Source organism: Pan paniscus, chromosome 11 (assembly GCF_029289425.2).
Source record: "Pan paniscus chromosome 11, NHGRI_mPanPan1-v2.0_pri, whole genome shotgun sequence".
Classification (NCBI taxonomy): domain Eukaryota; kingdom Metazoa; phylum Chordata; class Mammalia; order Primates; family Hominidae; genus Pan; species Pan paniscus.
The window spans coordinates 27,991,510-28,007,429 of NC_073260.2; the positions used below are offsets into that span (position 1 = coordinate 27,991,510).

At 36.1% G+C, this 15,920-nt stretch overlaps 1 protein-coding gene across 6 annotated transcripts in view; it reads left to right on the forward strand.

Annotated features, from left to right (window-relative positions):
- Window positions 1–15,920, forward strand: part of ECPAS (Ecm29 proteasome adaptor and scaffold) — a 124,280-nt gene that overhangs the window by 54,091 nt on the left and 54,269 nt on the right. For all 6 annotated transcript variants that reach the window (XM_034967978.3, XM_034967977.3, XM_055117736.2 and 3 more), the window contains 10 exons: window positions 107–188; window positions 2,572–2,691; window positions 4,905–4,990; window positions 5,237–5,315; window positions 7,491–7,540; window positions 8,539–8,605; window positions 8,696–8,818; window positions 10,626–10,729; window positions 12,742–12,865; window positions 14,395–14,475. In XM_034967978.3, the coding sequence (XP_034823869.1) occupies window positions 107–188; window positions 2,572–2,691; window positions 4,905–4,990; window positions 5,237–5,315; window positions 7,491–7,540; window positions 8,539–8,605; window positions 8,696–8,818; window positions 10,626–10,729; window positions 12,742–12,865; window positions 14,395–14,475 (916 nt within the window). The remainder of the gene's footprint in view (window positions 1–106; window positions 189–2,571; window positions 2,692–4,904; window positions 4,991–5,236; window positions 5,316–7,490; window positions 7,541–8,538; window positions 8,606–8,695; window positions 8,819–10,625; window positions 10,730–12,741; window positions 12,866–14,394; window positions 14,476–15,920) is intronic.

A 15,920-nucleotide genomic window follows, 5' to 3' on the forward strand; every position in this document is an offset into this window, starting at 1 on the left:
TCTAACATTTTCTTTTGTTAAGAAATGTTGGGGCTATAATTTTTTTTGAAATCACTGAAGGAGGGGGAGAAATAATTTTAACAACCTGTGTTGAAACCTTCCATAGCTTAATTGACTGGAATAATCCTGCCATCATTAATAAGATGTACAAGGTGTACCTTGGAGATATACCACTGAAGACAAAAGAGGTAGGTTGTTTTGGTTTATTCTCACATCAGCGTAAAAAGTAGTTTGTTGACATGAACTACGTATTTATACATTTTCTTCTAATTTCATTTAAGCTGAATCTGTGCTATAACAAAATGCTAGTTTTAAGTCATGCTAGTTTGGATGAATTAAAACCTGGTAATTTAGTTTACTGGATCTTGTGTTGTAAATTCAGATTCCTAAATAACAATGACAAACTGTCTAAAGTAGGGATTGACAAATTTTTTCTGTAAATTTTGTAGGCTTTGCAGGCCTTATGGTCTCTCAGGTTGCAGCTGCTGAACTCTTGTAACATGAAAGCAGCTATAGGCAATACATAACCGAATGAGCATGGTTGTGTGCCGGTAAAACATTGTGGATACTGATGTTTGAATTTCGTGTAGTTTTCATATATTACAAAATATATTCCTTTGATATTTTTTAACCATTACAAAATGTAAAAATGATGCTTAATTCATAGACCTTATCAGAATAAATGGTGGGCCAGATTCGGACTGTGGGCTATAGTTTGCAGACTTCTGGTCTAGAATCTAGAACAAAAGATAGGTTCTTCTAAAGCCTCAAAGTAAGACCTTTGCCTTAATAACGTGAGTTCTTTTTAGTTCACTGTGTTTAAAAGTATTCCAGGTCCAAACCCAGATATACAAGGATTATTTGTTTGCATGCTTGCATTCTTGCTCTTTTTTGTTTGAGATGGGGTTTAGCTATGTTGCCTAGGCTGGACTTGAACTTCTGGGCTTAAGCTGTGCTTCTGCCTCAGTCTCTTGAGTAGCTGTGACTACAGGTGCACACCACTGCACCTGTCTGCCTTTTTGCTTTTTAAACCATAAATACTTGTTTTAAAAATCAATATTAGCCCTGGTTAGATTAGATTGAGTGTGGTAAAGCAGAAATAACAATGAATTGGGAATCAGGACCTATGAATTCTAGCCCCAAATGGCTGTACACATGAATGTGTTGGGGAGGAAAGGTTTGGCTGATCACATAACTTTTCCTGGCCTCATGTTCTTCATGTAGAAAATGAAGGGGTTGGATTAGATTAATGGTTCTCACAGTGTGGTCCATGGACCTTTTTAGGGTCACAAAACACCTTTTAGGCAGTCTGTGAAGGCCTTTTCTTTTTGTACTGTGTCAATATTTGCACTCATGGTACAAAAGCAATGGTGAGTGTACTTGCTAGGTTCCTACCACATATCAAAGCCATGTCACCAGATGACTAACAGTTATTCTATTCTTCAGTGTTATGTACTCATTTAAAAATAAAGAGAATAACACTCAGCTTTACTTAAGAACATCCTTGATGAAGCAGTAAAAATGACTTTACTTGAAGAGTAGACAGGCAAATTATAGTTACTGAGATGGGTATTTGGTGCATACTTTCTCTAAAAGGGAAAAAAATGAGCTTGTTACTTCAAGAAAAACAACATGATTTATTGGCAATGATAAAAGTTAGCTTTCAAGCAAAAATTAGAGTTTTGAGAAACTTGTATTGACCACAGTGATTTGATAGCTTATCAGTACTTAGTGGATTTTTCTGATGCGGTTAGAACACAGGTGATATGAGCACAGGCTTTGTAAAAAAAAATGTATGTATGAAGAAACATTTGCTTAACTCAGTGAGCCAGTATTGTGCACATGAAGAATGATGTTACAAAAGCATATAAGGACAAGGGAGCCATTCAGAGTAAGATAACCAGTGGAATATAGTATTAAGAATATACAAAAGTTCATTGATATGGTTTCAACTCCAAATTGCAACTAACCTTTTTTTTTCATTTTTAAAAAATAAGCAATTAACTGTTAAGAAATTATTATTTGTCAAGTTTTGGTGTAGTATGAAAAAAGAATATCCACAATTACCTAAGAAAGCTAAAATCATCTCCACTTTTCCAACCACACATATCTGTGCAAGCTAGGTTTCTGTTACTTATTTCAACCAAAACAATGTATTATAGCAGATTGAATACAGAAGAATATATAAAAATTCGTATCTCTTGTAGTAAGGTGAACATTGAAGAGATTAGTAGACAATGTAAAACAGTGCTTCTCCCTCAGTACAATTTTTTTTGCTTTGGAAAATAGTTATTTTTAATAAAAATGTTAGTTTTGAAAATAATGAGTTTATTAATAATTGTGAGTAAACAAATATGTCAAAATTTCTCAGTTTTAATTTCCCGTATAGTAAATATTGATAGGTTACACAGATATAAACAGAAGCTCTTTGGAGAGTTCAGTAATTTTTAAGAGTGTAAAGGGATCTTGAAACAAAGTTTGAGAGACCACTGATTAAGATGAATTCTCATGACCTTTTCAGTTCAAAATAATTTTGAATTGCTGAGTTATAATCAAGCATATTTTCAACAGGGTGCAGTTCTGAAGCCAGAGTTGAAAAGGGACCCTGTCAGTACAAGAGTCAAGTTAAAGATTGTGCCCCATCTCCTCCGCTCTAGACAAGCTGCCGAAACGTTCCCAGCCAACATTCAGGTAATTTGTTTTTTCCAGAGAATATTGGCCTGTCTGCAACTTTTATGTCTATTTAATTAGAGAAAGAACTGTGTTAATGGATATTCAGTGGGTAGGTTGATGTATATAACAAGATTAATGAGATTCTTTTTTTTCTATCTTATTTGCTGCAATATGATTTTTAAAAAATTATCAGAAAATATATATAGGTTGAGCATCTCTAATTAGAAAATCTGAAATCCTAAATGCTCCAAAGTCCAAAACTTTGTACTGACATGATGCTCCAAGTGCAAAATTCCATACCTGGTCTCATGTGATGGATTGCATTAAAACAGTCAAAACTTTACTTGATGCACAAAATTATTTAAAATATTGTATAAATTACCTTCAGGCTATGTGCATAAGGTGTATAGAAAATGTCAGTGAATTTCATCTTTAGATTTGGGTTTCATCCCCAGGATATCTCTTTATGTATGTACACATATTCCAAAATCTGAAAAAATCTGAAATCTCAAAACACTTCTGATCCTAAGCATTTCCAGTAAGGAACACTTAACCTATGCTATATTGGCTTCCATTTATCTTAAATGTATGGTAATAATCCCTTTCAGACAAGGTTTTTTTTATGTGTGGCTTTTCTCCAAAAATGGTATCATTTGCAACTTAGTCACTTAAGTGACAAAGCTGAGTCATCCTTTACTGAAAGCTCACTTGAAGGCAGTGGCCAAATCCTCTTGATTTCATCTTAATGTCTTCACTTCTCTATGCCTATAATGCTGCTATTAATTCAAACTATTACTTCTTGTTTTGGTTATTGCAGTATTCTTTTAACTTACCTTCCTGCCTCTAGTCTTGGCTCACATTCAGTCTGTTTTCTTTTTCATTGCTTGTTTTTTTTTTCTGAGACAGGGTCTCACTGTGTTGCTCAGGCTGGAGTGCAGTGGCACAATCTTGTCTCACTCAGCCTCTACCTCCCAGGCTCAAGTGATCCTTCCACCTCAGCCTCCCGAGTAGCTAAAAAAAATGTCTGTTTCAAATAATGTAGCACTTGATTATATTTTGTCCTGTATCTTTTTGTGGTTTTTTTGGAGACGGAGTCTTTCTGTGCCACCCAGACTGGAGTGCAGTAGTGGTGTGATCTAGGCTTACTGCAGCCTCTGCCTCCCAAGCTCAAATGATTCTCCCATCTCCAGGCCTCCCAAGTAGCTGGGACTACAGGCATGTGCCACCATGCCTGGCTAATTTTTGTATTTTTTTGTACAGATGGAGTTTCACTATGTTGCCCAGGCTGGTCTAGAACTCCTGGGCTCAAGTGATCTTCCTGCCTTGGCCTCCCAAAGTGCTGGGATTTTTTTTTTTTTTTTTTTGAAGTGAGACAGGATCTTGCTATGTTGCCCAGACTGGCCTTGAATGCTTGGGCTCAAGTGATCCTCCCGTCCTAGCCTCCCTAGTAGCTGGGACTGTAGGTGTGAGCCACCATGCTTGGCTCTGTATCATTTTAATGTGTATATCTCTTAACTCTTCAACAAGATTGAGTGCTTGTTCTTTTTTATATCTCTTAGTACCTAGCACAGTGGCAATTATAAAGCAGATCTACTCAATACTAGTCTATAACTCACATGTTATTGTTAAATAAGATCAGAATACTGCTGGCAGTTTTAGGAACAAGAGTGTAGAGTTTTGTTTTTTTTTTTAGTGTAAGTAATCTTTGTCATAAAAAGGAACTTGAGGGATTTAGATATTTTTGATGTTGATGGTTAATATTGAACTTGCTGGATGCTGCACAGGACTCATCTACATGATCTTTTTGCCTTCTAGATGTGGTTTCATAATACTTGAGGCACCTTTACCCCAATGGGACACTTGTAGAATATTTCCATTTGTATGTTTTCTCTGAAGCTTTTATTAGAATTTGTCCTGAATCATATAATTAAGAAACATAGGGAATAGCTGAGTGGTGACCCACTGCAGTGTGTACTCTTCGTTTCCTCACTGTGGTAGACCCACAATCTTTGCAGACTTGTGAGATCAACCATTGTGTTTGTTACTCCACAGACTATTTATAGGAGCTTCTGATTGGCTTTCTAAGTTGGTCAGCTAATAATGTGTATCTGCATTAATGTTGAAGAACGAGATGTAGTATGAAAGGTCTGCTGCTGAATTCTGATTACTATTCAAAAATATTAAATTCTTATTTTTATTAATTGATGTTCTCAACTCTTCATTTTACATAGGTGGTGTATGATGGACTTTTTGGTACAAATACAAATTCAAAGTTAAGAACATTATCCCTGCAATTTGTGCATCATATTTGTATAACGTAAGTTTTTAACTATTTTAACTATAAAGTTTTCAAGCTGCTGGAATGATTGAGTGCTTCAAGTGTATCTTTTTACTCATCTTACCTGGAAAGAAAACATGTTTGCTCATCTTTAAAAATTTTTGTATTTTAATAGATTATTTAACTTATTTCGGTTATGTCTCTCGTTATTTTATGTAATCATCCGTAAAGATATGTAGTTATGAGATTCTTATCTTGCTTTGTGTATGTGTGTTTTATTTAAAGCTGTCCAGAAATCAAGATTAAGCCATTAGGTCCAATGCTTTTGAATGGCCTCACCAAGCTAATCAATGAATACAAAGAGGTAAGTGACTTGTCTTTTAAATTTTATCAACATTTTATATCTTAAAGTATTTTCTATAATATTTCTGGTCTGTCAATGTAGTTAGTTAAAAGTTTGTTAAAGTTTCACTGTTCCTTAACATTTTTACTTGAAATAGTACAAATTTCAGAAATTACTGCCCTTTTTTGCTTTTTTGGGGGGAGATAACTGTTAAAAACTGATACGAGGTCTTACTGTATCTTTTTTTTTTTTTGAGATGGAGTTTTGCTCTAGTTGCCCAGGCTGGAGTGCAATGGCATGATCTCAGCTCCCTGCAACCTCCGGCTCCTGGTTCAAGTGATTCTCCTGCCTCAGCCTCCCGAGTAGCTGGGATTACAGGCACCTGCCACCACCACACCCAGCTAATTTTTTGTATTTTTAGTAGAGATGGGTTGGCCATCTCTACTGGCCGTCTCAAGGCCAGGCTGGTCTTGAATTCCTGACCTCAGGTGATCCGCCTGCCTCGGCCTCCCTAAGTGCTGGGATTACAGGCATGAGCCACCATGCCCAGCCTGCTGTATCTTTAAATAGCATTTTTTCAGCCAGCACCTTTTATGCTACTTCTAGCTATTGTGCAAAAATGGAATTAAAGGAATTGAAATTTATGTTGATTTCCCTATGTGACTATTTGGATTTGGCTTGTGTTGGGAAACTGTTAATTCTCAGGGGCTAAGATACTTTTTTTCTTTTATATTTTTCTCTGGTAAATAATGGGGCTGAGATTTTAATGATTCAAAATTCTGTCAAAACATGCATTCAGTAAATTTTTGATTCCTTAAGCTAAATGGGATGAGGATTCCTTGGACTGTGGATTTTTGAATCCCATTTTTCCCTGCTGTATTTCTCTTACTATAATATCTCCAATATTTAAAAGGAATTTGCTTAAAAAGGTAATATTTCAAGAATTAATTAGCATTATTTTCCCCAGTCTAAGCTAAACATGAATGCATGTTTGCAGTAGTATAGTGAGATCAAGATCTTACCATCTGAAATTAGAACTGAGTTTGAATCCTAGTTTTGTTCTTTGGTGAGTTACTTAAATTCTTTGCACCTTCTTATTAGAAAAATGAAAATAATACTGCTTGATTAGATTACTGTGAAGATTGAATGAGTTAATCTACCTAAATTGTTCACCATAGTCAAGGCACGTTAGTAGGTATTATTAGTGAAAGGCACTTTATTTACTGTGCAGCTGTGCTTTGGGGGTGGTAAGTAGGCCTGGTTCTCATAGCTTCTTTCTCCTATTGAGTGATGCTTGCATGGTTAAGATCTAGGGGACCACTCAGATTATTTTATGGCATAGATGGTGAAATGCTTTAGGGTCATTGGTAGAAATAAAAATGTGCTGGGGCTCTTGGGGAGAAGCTGTATATTTAAATATAAGTTAGAGAGGCCAGACAAACCACAGGGTGTGAGTCCCCTTACCTGCAGGTGACATCTGCATGTCTTCCCAACAGATGAATCCATAAGAGTAGCCATTTAGATGTGGAAGGGCAAATCCTAGGATAAACCCATAAACTTTAACTGGTGGAAGTTTATTGTGTTCTGAGTAATCAGATTATTAGTTTTTGTAAAACCATGTAAAACTCTACCTGTATCTTGAGGAGAGAACCTCACTAATTCACCTGGTGATTATGACCCTCTTAATTTTTTATGGTAGAAAATATGATAGAAAGCTGTTCATTACAGTGTAGATTTTTAGAAAATCACACTACAGTTTATTGCAATTTTGGTGAGAGATGGAGGATCCTAGTCTGTTGGACCGGTGATGTATTTTCTAATGAGTTAATGTTTTTTAGTGTGTTGAAGATGAACTTTGGTGTTTGGAGGTTACATAGTGTTGAAATATCTTGAACTCAGCACCAGCTAAGAGAAACCTTTCATATCTATGACCACCGCATTTTCTTTTTGGAGCGATTGGGGATGCAAGGTTTTGTCTTGTTTTTCCTTTTAGTTAGTGTGATGGATTCTGGGTTTGGACATTTTTGTTGTTGTTCAGGTGCTAACACCATGTAGTTAGACAGAGTGAGACCTAGGTTTAATAAGGAGTAAAATAATGCATGTAATTGCAGCGAAAAGGTTTTACTGTTTACTGTATTTTTTGTTTTGTCTGTTTTTTGTTCTTTCTTTTCTTTCTTTTCTTTTTTTAATTTCAAGGACCCTAAACTACTGTCAATGGCATATTCAGCTGTTGGAAAACTCTCCAGGTGAGTAAACTCTTTTTTAGTGAGAGATATGGTGTTGGTAAACAGAGAAAAATTATGTGGCATTTAATAATGGCGGAGAATAAATTTGTTGTGATTCTGAAAGGCAATGTATTTAATGGTCATAGGTTGTTTAGAAATGTCTTCTGTGTAGAAGGAAAAAGATGTGAGACATTTTAATTTACATTTGAAGGTATGTTACTGTATTAAATGGTGGTCTTGAAATGAGAGTTTGAACTCAATTGTGTCATAATGGGTTACTTTTTTTGTACCCTAGAGACTTTTGATTGACCTTAAGTGTTTTTGTTGCTACTTGGCACTAATCTTTATAAACCCAGTGATCAAGGTTTTTCTAGTGATTCTCTTTTCTGAGAATGGTGTTTATGATTCTGAGTGGCCCTGACAGATTTTTTTTTCTTCTCAATGTGATTTCCTCATTCCAGTTCCTCCTGGCTTCATCTTCCTTCACTGTATTTGAAAGCAGGGAGATAGAGATGAAGCATTCTCAGTGGCACCATGTGCTGCTTCCACGCCCAGTGCAGCTTTTGTGTTGGCCTGTGTAGACCAGGTCTTGCTCTTCTCTACAGTGAAAGGAGCTTTGGGGTTTGGAAGAAAGCCACCCCAGATCAGTGGATATAGTGCAGGGTTGTCAGCCAACCTTGTCCCTTGTCTGTTGGCATGAAGTAACAAAGCCCCTTTCCGCGACAGTCATTAGTTTAGATCACAGTTTGGTCTTACCTAATTTCTTCATGTTAAAATCAGAAATGTTAACTGAATGCATGGAATATTATAGAGGGGATATTTGGAAGATGTGCATATTAATCAAGGGTTATTTGGATTAAAGAATTAAATACTTAGAAAAATTTTTGGCTCTCAGAGCGGGTAATGATGCTGACATTGTCTTCAGAGAGTTCAGGAAAATTTGTGTTTAGTTTCATTTTTTCCCTTTTTCATCTCTTGGAAATTTATGATAGTAACAATATTTTTACATTCTTTTGCAGTCGAATGCCGCATTTATTCACTAAGGATATAGCGCTTGTGCAGCAGCTTTTTGAAGCCCTTTGCAAGGTAGGGAAACAGCTGCTAAGTTTATGCTTTGTGTTTGGATGTTTCCCTGGGAACCCAACAAGGAGGGAAACATTTTTGTCATCTTTATAGGAAGAACCTGAGACTCGACTTGCTATTCAAGAAGCTTTATCTATGATGGTTGGAGCGTATAGTACTTTGGAAGGGGCACAGCGAACTCTCATGGAGGCACTTGTGGCTTCGTACTTAATAAAGGTAGGTCCATGTGAACTACAAAGCCTGGGTAGTATACGGTTTACATTTTTAAGAACAAAATTTGAATTGCTACTTAACTTTTGATAATTAAGAGGAATATTTGCTTTCACTTGGGCTGTGATTTAGGATCTGTTTTTAATTCTTCATGATGAAAATTTGACTTTAGGGGAGAAGGAGTGGTAGTATTCATAGCGATGCTTATGTTTAGAGCTTTCCATGTGGGAAAACTATTCTTAATGCCATGTCCTCCGAGTTAGAAGTGTTTTGTCTTTGTAACTGGTAGCTGAGCACTACTGTCCGCTGGGGTAGAGTTTGATAGGTAACATTTTCAGAGAAAAGCAGAAGGGATGAAAGACAAATTCCATATGTCAAAGTGAGTCTTTAGGAAGTGAGCCAGTACTATCATACATGCTCTTCTTCCTCTTTATTTGGTTTTCATGGGAATTTGTAGGAGGATTTTGAATATCTGTAGATATACACACACACACACACGCACATATATATATATGTAATATGTAATATATATTTGCTTTAGTCAGTTCTTTGTCCCACATTTTTAGGAGTAGAAAGAGAGGGAGATTGGAAGACAGAGTGATACTAAAAAGTGTCAGTCAGATTAATATAAACTGTGTCCTAATGGAATTAGACTGACGTGATTTAATATTTTGAGGGAATTTTAAATGTTCAGAAAGGTATCTGCTTCCTATTAAAATATGACAGGGTTAAATGTGCTATTATATACATTCAGAAAGCTTACTATGATGGAGTCCTATTGTCAAGTGCTCTTAGTGTGCAGTGCATGTGGTTCATGGTCATATGTTATGGACAAAGATGTGTAGGCGTATTTGGAAGCTCATTAGAATAGAATACTTTAAACTTTCTCTAGGTAACTTTACAAGGAAGTGTGATGCTTGTATAAACACAGATACTGGTTCTACACACACAGATCAAATCATGTAACACTATTACCAAGACAAAGCTAATTTCTTTTCTTTTCACAGACAACATTTAAAGCAACCAAACTCTAGGTTAGTTATGTAATTTAGGCTAGTCTTTAATATCCTCACTCTTTAATGTAGTTCAAGGAATGCTAAATAGCAAGAATGCCAGAATGAGTGGGACAATATATATATTTTTAATGTCTCTCTTATTTCACTTATGTTTGTGGCTAGAGGAGTGACCTGGGGAAGGTACGTAAGAATAAAGCTTCAGGATCAGTAGATTCTAAAACTGCTTTTCTGGTTGAACTTTGTAGTTACAGATTATTAATCTTAGTTAATTGAATATATTTCTGTAGGTGAAACTGCTTTGAGCTAATCTGAGAAGCTCAATTTGGAGTATTTACTTCAAATTGGTGGGGATTCCAAGTAGGCTCTGTTTATAATTTCTGCCAAATACCTGAGTTTCACTCATGTGACTGACAGTTTGAGAGTTGGGGTGGCAGAGGTGATGGCTAGAAACTGTCACAGTGACCGTGGTCCCAAGGTTTGGGCTGAGGATGCGCAGAGATTCTCTAGTTATGGTCCTTGGAGGTCTTCCTACTTTACCTGGAGGATCCTCTAAAATTATAAGAATACTCTTTAAGTAATGCCACCGTCCAACAGACTTAAACAACATGATTAAAGATCTTGAACAAATGATTTATTCAATTTAGATACACATTTATTAAAATGTCACCTTAGAATTTTGAATTGTTTACAGTTAGGAAGACTCATCTTGATTGGAATGAATGGCTGGTAATTGATTTTTTTTTTTCCTTTTTCTTTTTTGGATCGGGGTGGTCTGTGTATGTTTACACATCAAATAGCCTGAAGTTCAAGTTCGACAAGTGGCTGTGAAATTTGCCAGTACGGTGTTTCCCTCAGATCATATCCCTTCCAGATATTTGCTGCTACTGGCTGCAGGAGATCCGTAAGTTTCAAAAGGTGTTAATTTGAATTTTGGTTTATTTTGAATTTATTTGAAAATTACTAAAAGTTGTATTGTTTACAATGTTGGTCTATGAAATTTAGAAGCTATTTATTAAAGAAAGTGTGGCTCTTGATGTGAGATAGACCTGTACTCATATACCTATATATTTATATAGTAATATAAATATTACATGTATATATCTATATAATATACATTATGTAGATATATATGTGTAATATATGATATATAGCTAATACAGAAAATGGTTATGAAATGGTCAAGTGTAAATAAAGCAAATTATATGATTGCATGTGTAATATAATTATATATCTAAAAACAAGCCCTATGTAAGGAGAAAAAAGGCTGATGTTGATGGTTTGACATATGTATTAATATTTTATTAAATATGGAGTATCATTTTATATCTAATATATTTTTAAATGAGGTATAAGTTGCATTTTGTATTAATGAATTATACTACTGCATTTTCTAGAGTGTATAATGCTTTTTAAAAGAATGTTTAAATGGTTTTGAAATTCGGACATGCCTTTAAAAGTCATGTACATATAATGAAATGTATGTGGACATATTAAAACAACTCTTTTCAAATCTGTTATATGTCTTACAGTCAATGCCATCTTAAAATCCATGCAGCATTCTAATCTATTTCATAATAAACCATTACTACATTTAACGTTTAGAATTTTTGCATCCTTTAAGTGAGATTCTTGTATATGTTTTTCTTTTTTGTTATCAGGGATAGCCTTATTTGGGGAGATGAAAAGCCTCATTTATTCTGAGGAATAGTTTAAATAAAATTATGCATTCTATGATGATTTGAACACCCTTGCCCATAAACTTTTATGGTCCATTTTTTAAAAATGAGTAATTCCTTGATAACTGTTTCAGTGTTCTAGTTGGCCAGCTGTGTGCCCCTCATGCCATTTATTTTCTTTACTATAAGTTGTATACATTTTGCTGTTATTTATTTGGTTGGTATTTTAATTGGACATCACAAGTTATTACCAGGTGCTGATTTTTGACTTCTGATCTTGGCTGCTGCTTCTCATAGAGCACATTTCAATCTGGTTAAAGTGGCTTTGGATTGTTAATGTTGATTCTGGTGCTCTGTTGCTTCTTAATTTTTTTACGTTAGTTTCCCAACCACAGGCCAGATGTCCTGGGGCCTGGCAGCCAAGGTGTCAGTTCACGTTAGAGCAAGGATTTAAGTCTAGGGAGTTGGACTTCCAAATAGAGCTCTTAACTGCTGTATCTTACTCTGTAAGTGCTGAAAATTGTTTTTGTTTAAGAAACCAAAAACAAAGCATAACTAATTCAACAGTTTTCCTTCTTAGGTTAAAACCATTCAGGTCAAATGAAAATCCTCTGACAACTTAAGGAATTATTTATTTATTCTTTCTTTTCGGCCCTTTATGTGTTGTTTGGAAAATGAGACACGATCAGAGGCAACTGAAGAATTAAAAGGCCTTTATATGGTATCTGGATAAGACTATTGCTGAGATCAGTCTCTAGGTGGTCTGAAATTGGTTGGGGTTTATATTTTTACACTTTAATGTCACTTATGAGTTATTAGTTATACAGAATTGTAGCTGAATACATAGAGATGTAAGACTTTGGGTGGAGTGTGTAGACCACTGGATAGTCACTGAATTTTAAAATATGTATTATAGTTGTTTATGGTTTAACTCTACGAGGTAAAGCATACACATAGATATTTACATAATAATTTACTTAAAGTACCCTATCTTGTTTTTTAATGTGAGTCAAATTCAAAGATGTAAGCCAGATGAGTCCCTGGACCTCATGCAATTTCTGAAAAGAAGTGATTTCTTATAATGTGTTATGTTGACTCTGCTTAGATAGCCAAGAATGTATTTAAGACATTTTCTGAGAACTCTAGCTGCCAAATAAAATTGCTGTTCTTATTCTTCAAATGATCATTTCCAATTGGTGACATTTATTTTTTATTCTTATTTGTCTTTTTCTGAAAGACGTGAAGAAGTTCATGGAGAAGCACAACGCGTATTAAGGTGTCTTCCAGGTAGAAACAGAAAAGAAAGTACTTCTGAGCAGATGCCTTCCTTCCCAGAAATGGTTTATTACATCCAAGAAAAGGTATGGCATGCAACTTAAGGTAATTAGTCTAAATCATAATGGATGATGAAAATAAAAACATCTTTAAAGTGAAAAATGTAATCACTAGATGTTGACTCATAAAATTTCTTTTTCTTTTCTTTTCTTTTTTTTTTTGAGATGGAGCTTCGCTCTTGTTGCCCAGGCTGGAGTGCAATGGCACGGTCTTGGCTCACTGCAAACTCCACTACCTGGGTTCAAGTGATTCTCCTGCCCCAGCTCCTGAATAGCTGGGATTATAGGCGCCTGCCACCAAGCCCGGTTAATTTTTTGTATTTTTAGTAGAAACAGTGTTTCACCATGTTGGCCAGGCTGGTCTTGAACTCCTGACCTCAGGTGATCCAGCTGCCTTGGCCTCCCAAAGTGCTAGGTTTACAGGCGTGAACCACCATGGCCAGCTGACTCATAAAGTTTCTAGCATTAATACTTACAATAAGAAGAAGATACAAAGTGAGGAAAAAAAATTATAATCCTCACCTGTAATTGATCTGTTTTGCCTAAACTTGAATTACTTATAATTCCTTTCATGCTTGGCAACATTTTGGCTGTGTTAAATATTTTTTCCCTTAATAGGACATGCTTAAAAATACATCTCCTTTTTAAAAAAAAATTTTTTTTTTTTTTGAGACAGGGTCTTGCTCTGGTCACCCAGGCTAGAGTGCAGTGGTGTGGTCTCAGTTCACTGAAACCTCCACCTCCCAGACTCAAGTGATCCACCCTCCTCAGCCTCCCGATAGCTGGGACTACAGGCGTGAACCACCGTGCCTGGCTAATTTTTTTATTTTTTGTAGAGACAGGGTTTTGCTATATTGCCCACGCCAGTTCTCCTTTTTATTTTTAAGGGCACTCTTTAGGGTAGTATAAGTTTAAGGATGCTTCAGGGAACAGTTCATGTTCTTCCCACCGTGTTCATAAGAGAGCATCCCATCTGCTTTTGTAAGTTTTTGCTTTTGCACAGTGTTTTCTGCTAGTAGATCCAGGATATTGGCAGTAATGACCATCCACCCCCTCCAGGCCCTGACTCTGTCCCACTTTGCTGGAGGACACCTTCCTACCTTTTACCTCCACTGGTGATCCTAGCTCTTTGCTAGGTAGGCAACTTAAGGGAGTTGAAGGTCAGTATGCAGCGGCCATGATTCTGTTTTCCACATAGCAGCACAGTCTATTTGTGGTCAGAAGATTCTCTGCTTGTAGTTTCCTCCTACTTTCATTATTAATGAAAATAACTGGCATGCAGTGACCTGAGATGACCATATTAGTAGATGTCTGGAATAGGTTTATTATTTTTAAACAAACCAGAACAAACATGGAAAAAGGGCAATACACTTGTCATTTAGTGTGTGAGGGACATGCACGATCAGCATGGTTAATAGGAAAGTGGAAAATGTTTGATCAGAAAAAGAAGCAAACTTAGGACATGTAGCTAGAAACACAGTTGTTTTTGAGTTGAGGAAGGGCAGGTATGCTTCATTTTTCAGTAATTGTGTCTGTTTTGGACTTTTTAAACTTAGGCTTCTCATCGAATGAAAACTCCAGTCAAGTACATGACCGGGACCACTGTCCTTCCATTTAACCCAGCAGCCTTTGGAGAGGTAGAACTTTCATATATTTCTATTTACTTTTTGTAAGTGTTCTAAAAAGATCACACCACACCCAAAGAGGGGTCTGTCATTTTGTTGTGTTTTAGGTAAACCCATATTGTGGTGTCATTGTTCTTCATCGGGTTGTTTATTTAAAAAAACAGTATTGGGAAATTGGTATTATTTTAATTCATAGTGAAGTATGTAAATATATTTATCTCAGTGAGATTCTTTTTGTGAAAAAACTGGATGTTCTGTAGTGATTACTATTGGGATTTTGCAGCAAGTTAGATTTGGGTTTTAAAGCCAACCTGTTGTTGAGGTTGTTAGGGTTATTTAGTTTTGAAGGTTGGAGAGGATTAATTGATCACACTTATTAAGGGAAATTCTGTTTTTTAGATTATTGACTTGCTCTAGGTAAATTACAAGAGGTGATCTTGTTCGGATTAAGAATATTCACGGTGAATTTGCTGCCTATCCTATTTTAACCATCAATGAAAAAGCTTCCAGAGGATGGACTCCTTGGCAGCCTGTTTATGTAAGGGTTGTTTTTTTTGTTTGTTTGGTTTTTTTTTTTTTTTGAGAAGGAGTCTCACTCTGTTGCCCATGCTGGAGTACAGTGAATGGCATGATCTCGGTTCATTGCAACCTCGCCTCCTGGGCTCAAGTGAACCTCCGTCCCAGTCTCCTGAGTAGCCATGACTACAGGCGTACACCACCACTCCTGGCTAATTTTGTTATCTTTTTGGTAGAGATGGGTTTCACCATGTTTCCCAGGCTGGTCTTGAACTCCTGGGCTAAAGCAGTCCTCCTGCCTCAGCCTCCCAAAGTGTTGGGATTACAGGCGTGAGCCACTGCGTCTGGTCTATATCAGAGGTTTTTATGGTGTTATATCTGTTTTTCTGTAGATGAATTGAACCCATTTTCTCAGATTCTCGTGTCAATGGAGTAAACACAACTGGAATTCTACAGGAGTAATAGGCCATTTGCTTCAGATTTCTTTCCTCTCTCTCTGTCTGTCTCTCTCTCTCTCTCTCACACACACACACGCACACACACGGCTTTTAAAAAATAATGATTTTTATTATAATTTTTAACTTTTATTTTAGGTTTGAGGGTACATGTGAAGGTTTGTTATATAGGTAAATATGTGTCATGGGGGTTTGTTGTATATACTATTTCATTACCCAGATATTAAGCCCAATACCCCATAGTTATATTTTCTGCTCCTCTCCCTCCTCCCACCCTCTCTCCTCAAGTATACCACAGTGTCTGTTGTTTGCTTCTTTGCGTTCAGAAGTTCTTATCATCTAACTTCCACTTATAAGTGAGAACATGTGGTATTTGATTTTCTGTTCCTGCGTTAGTTTGCTAAGGATAACAGCCTCCAGCTCCAATTTCTGACTTTAAAAGTTCAGTTTGTATTTTAACAATCTTAAAAAATTCTTTGGATTTGC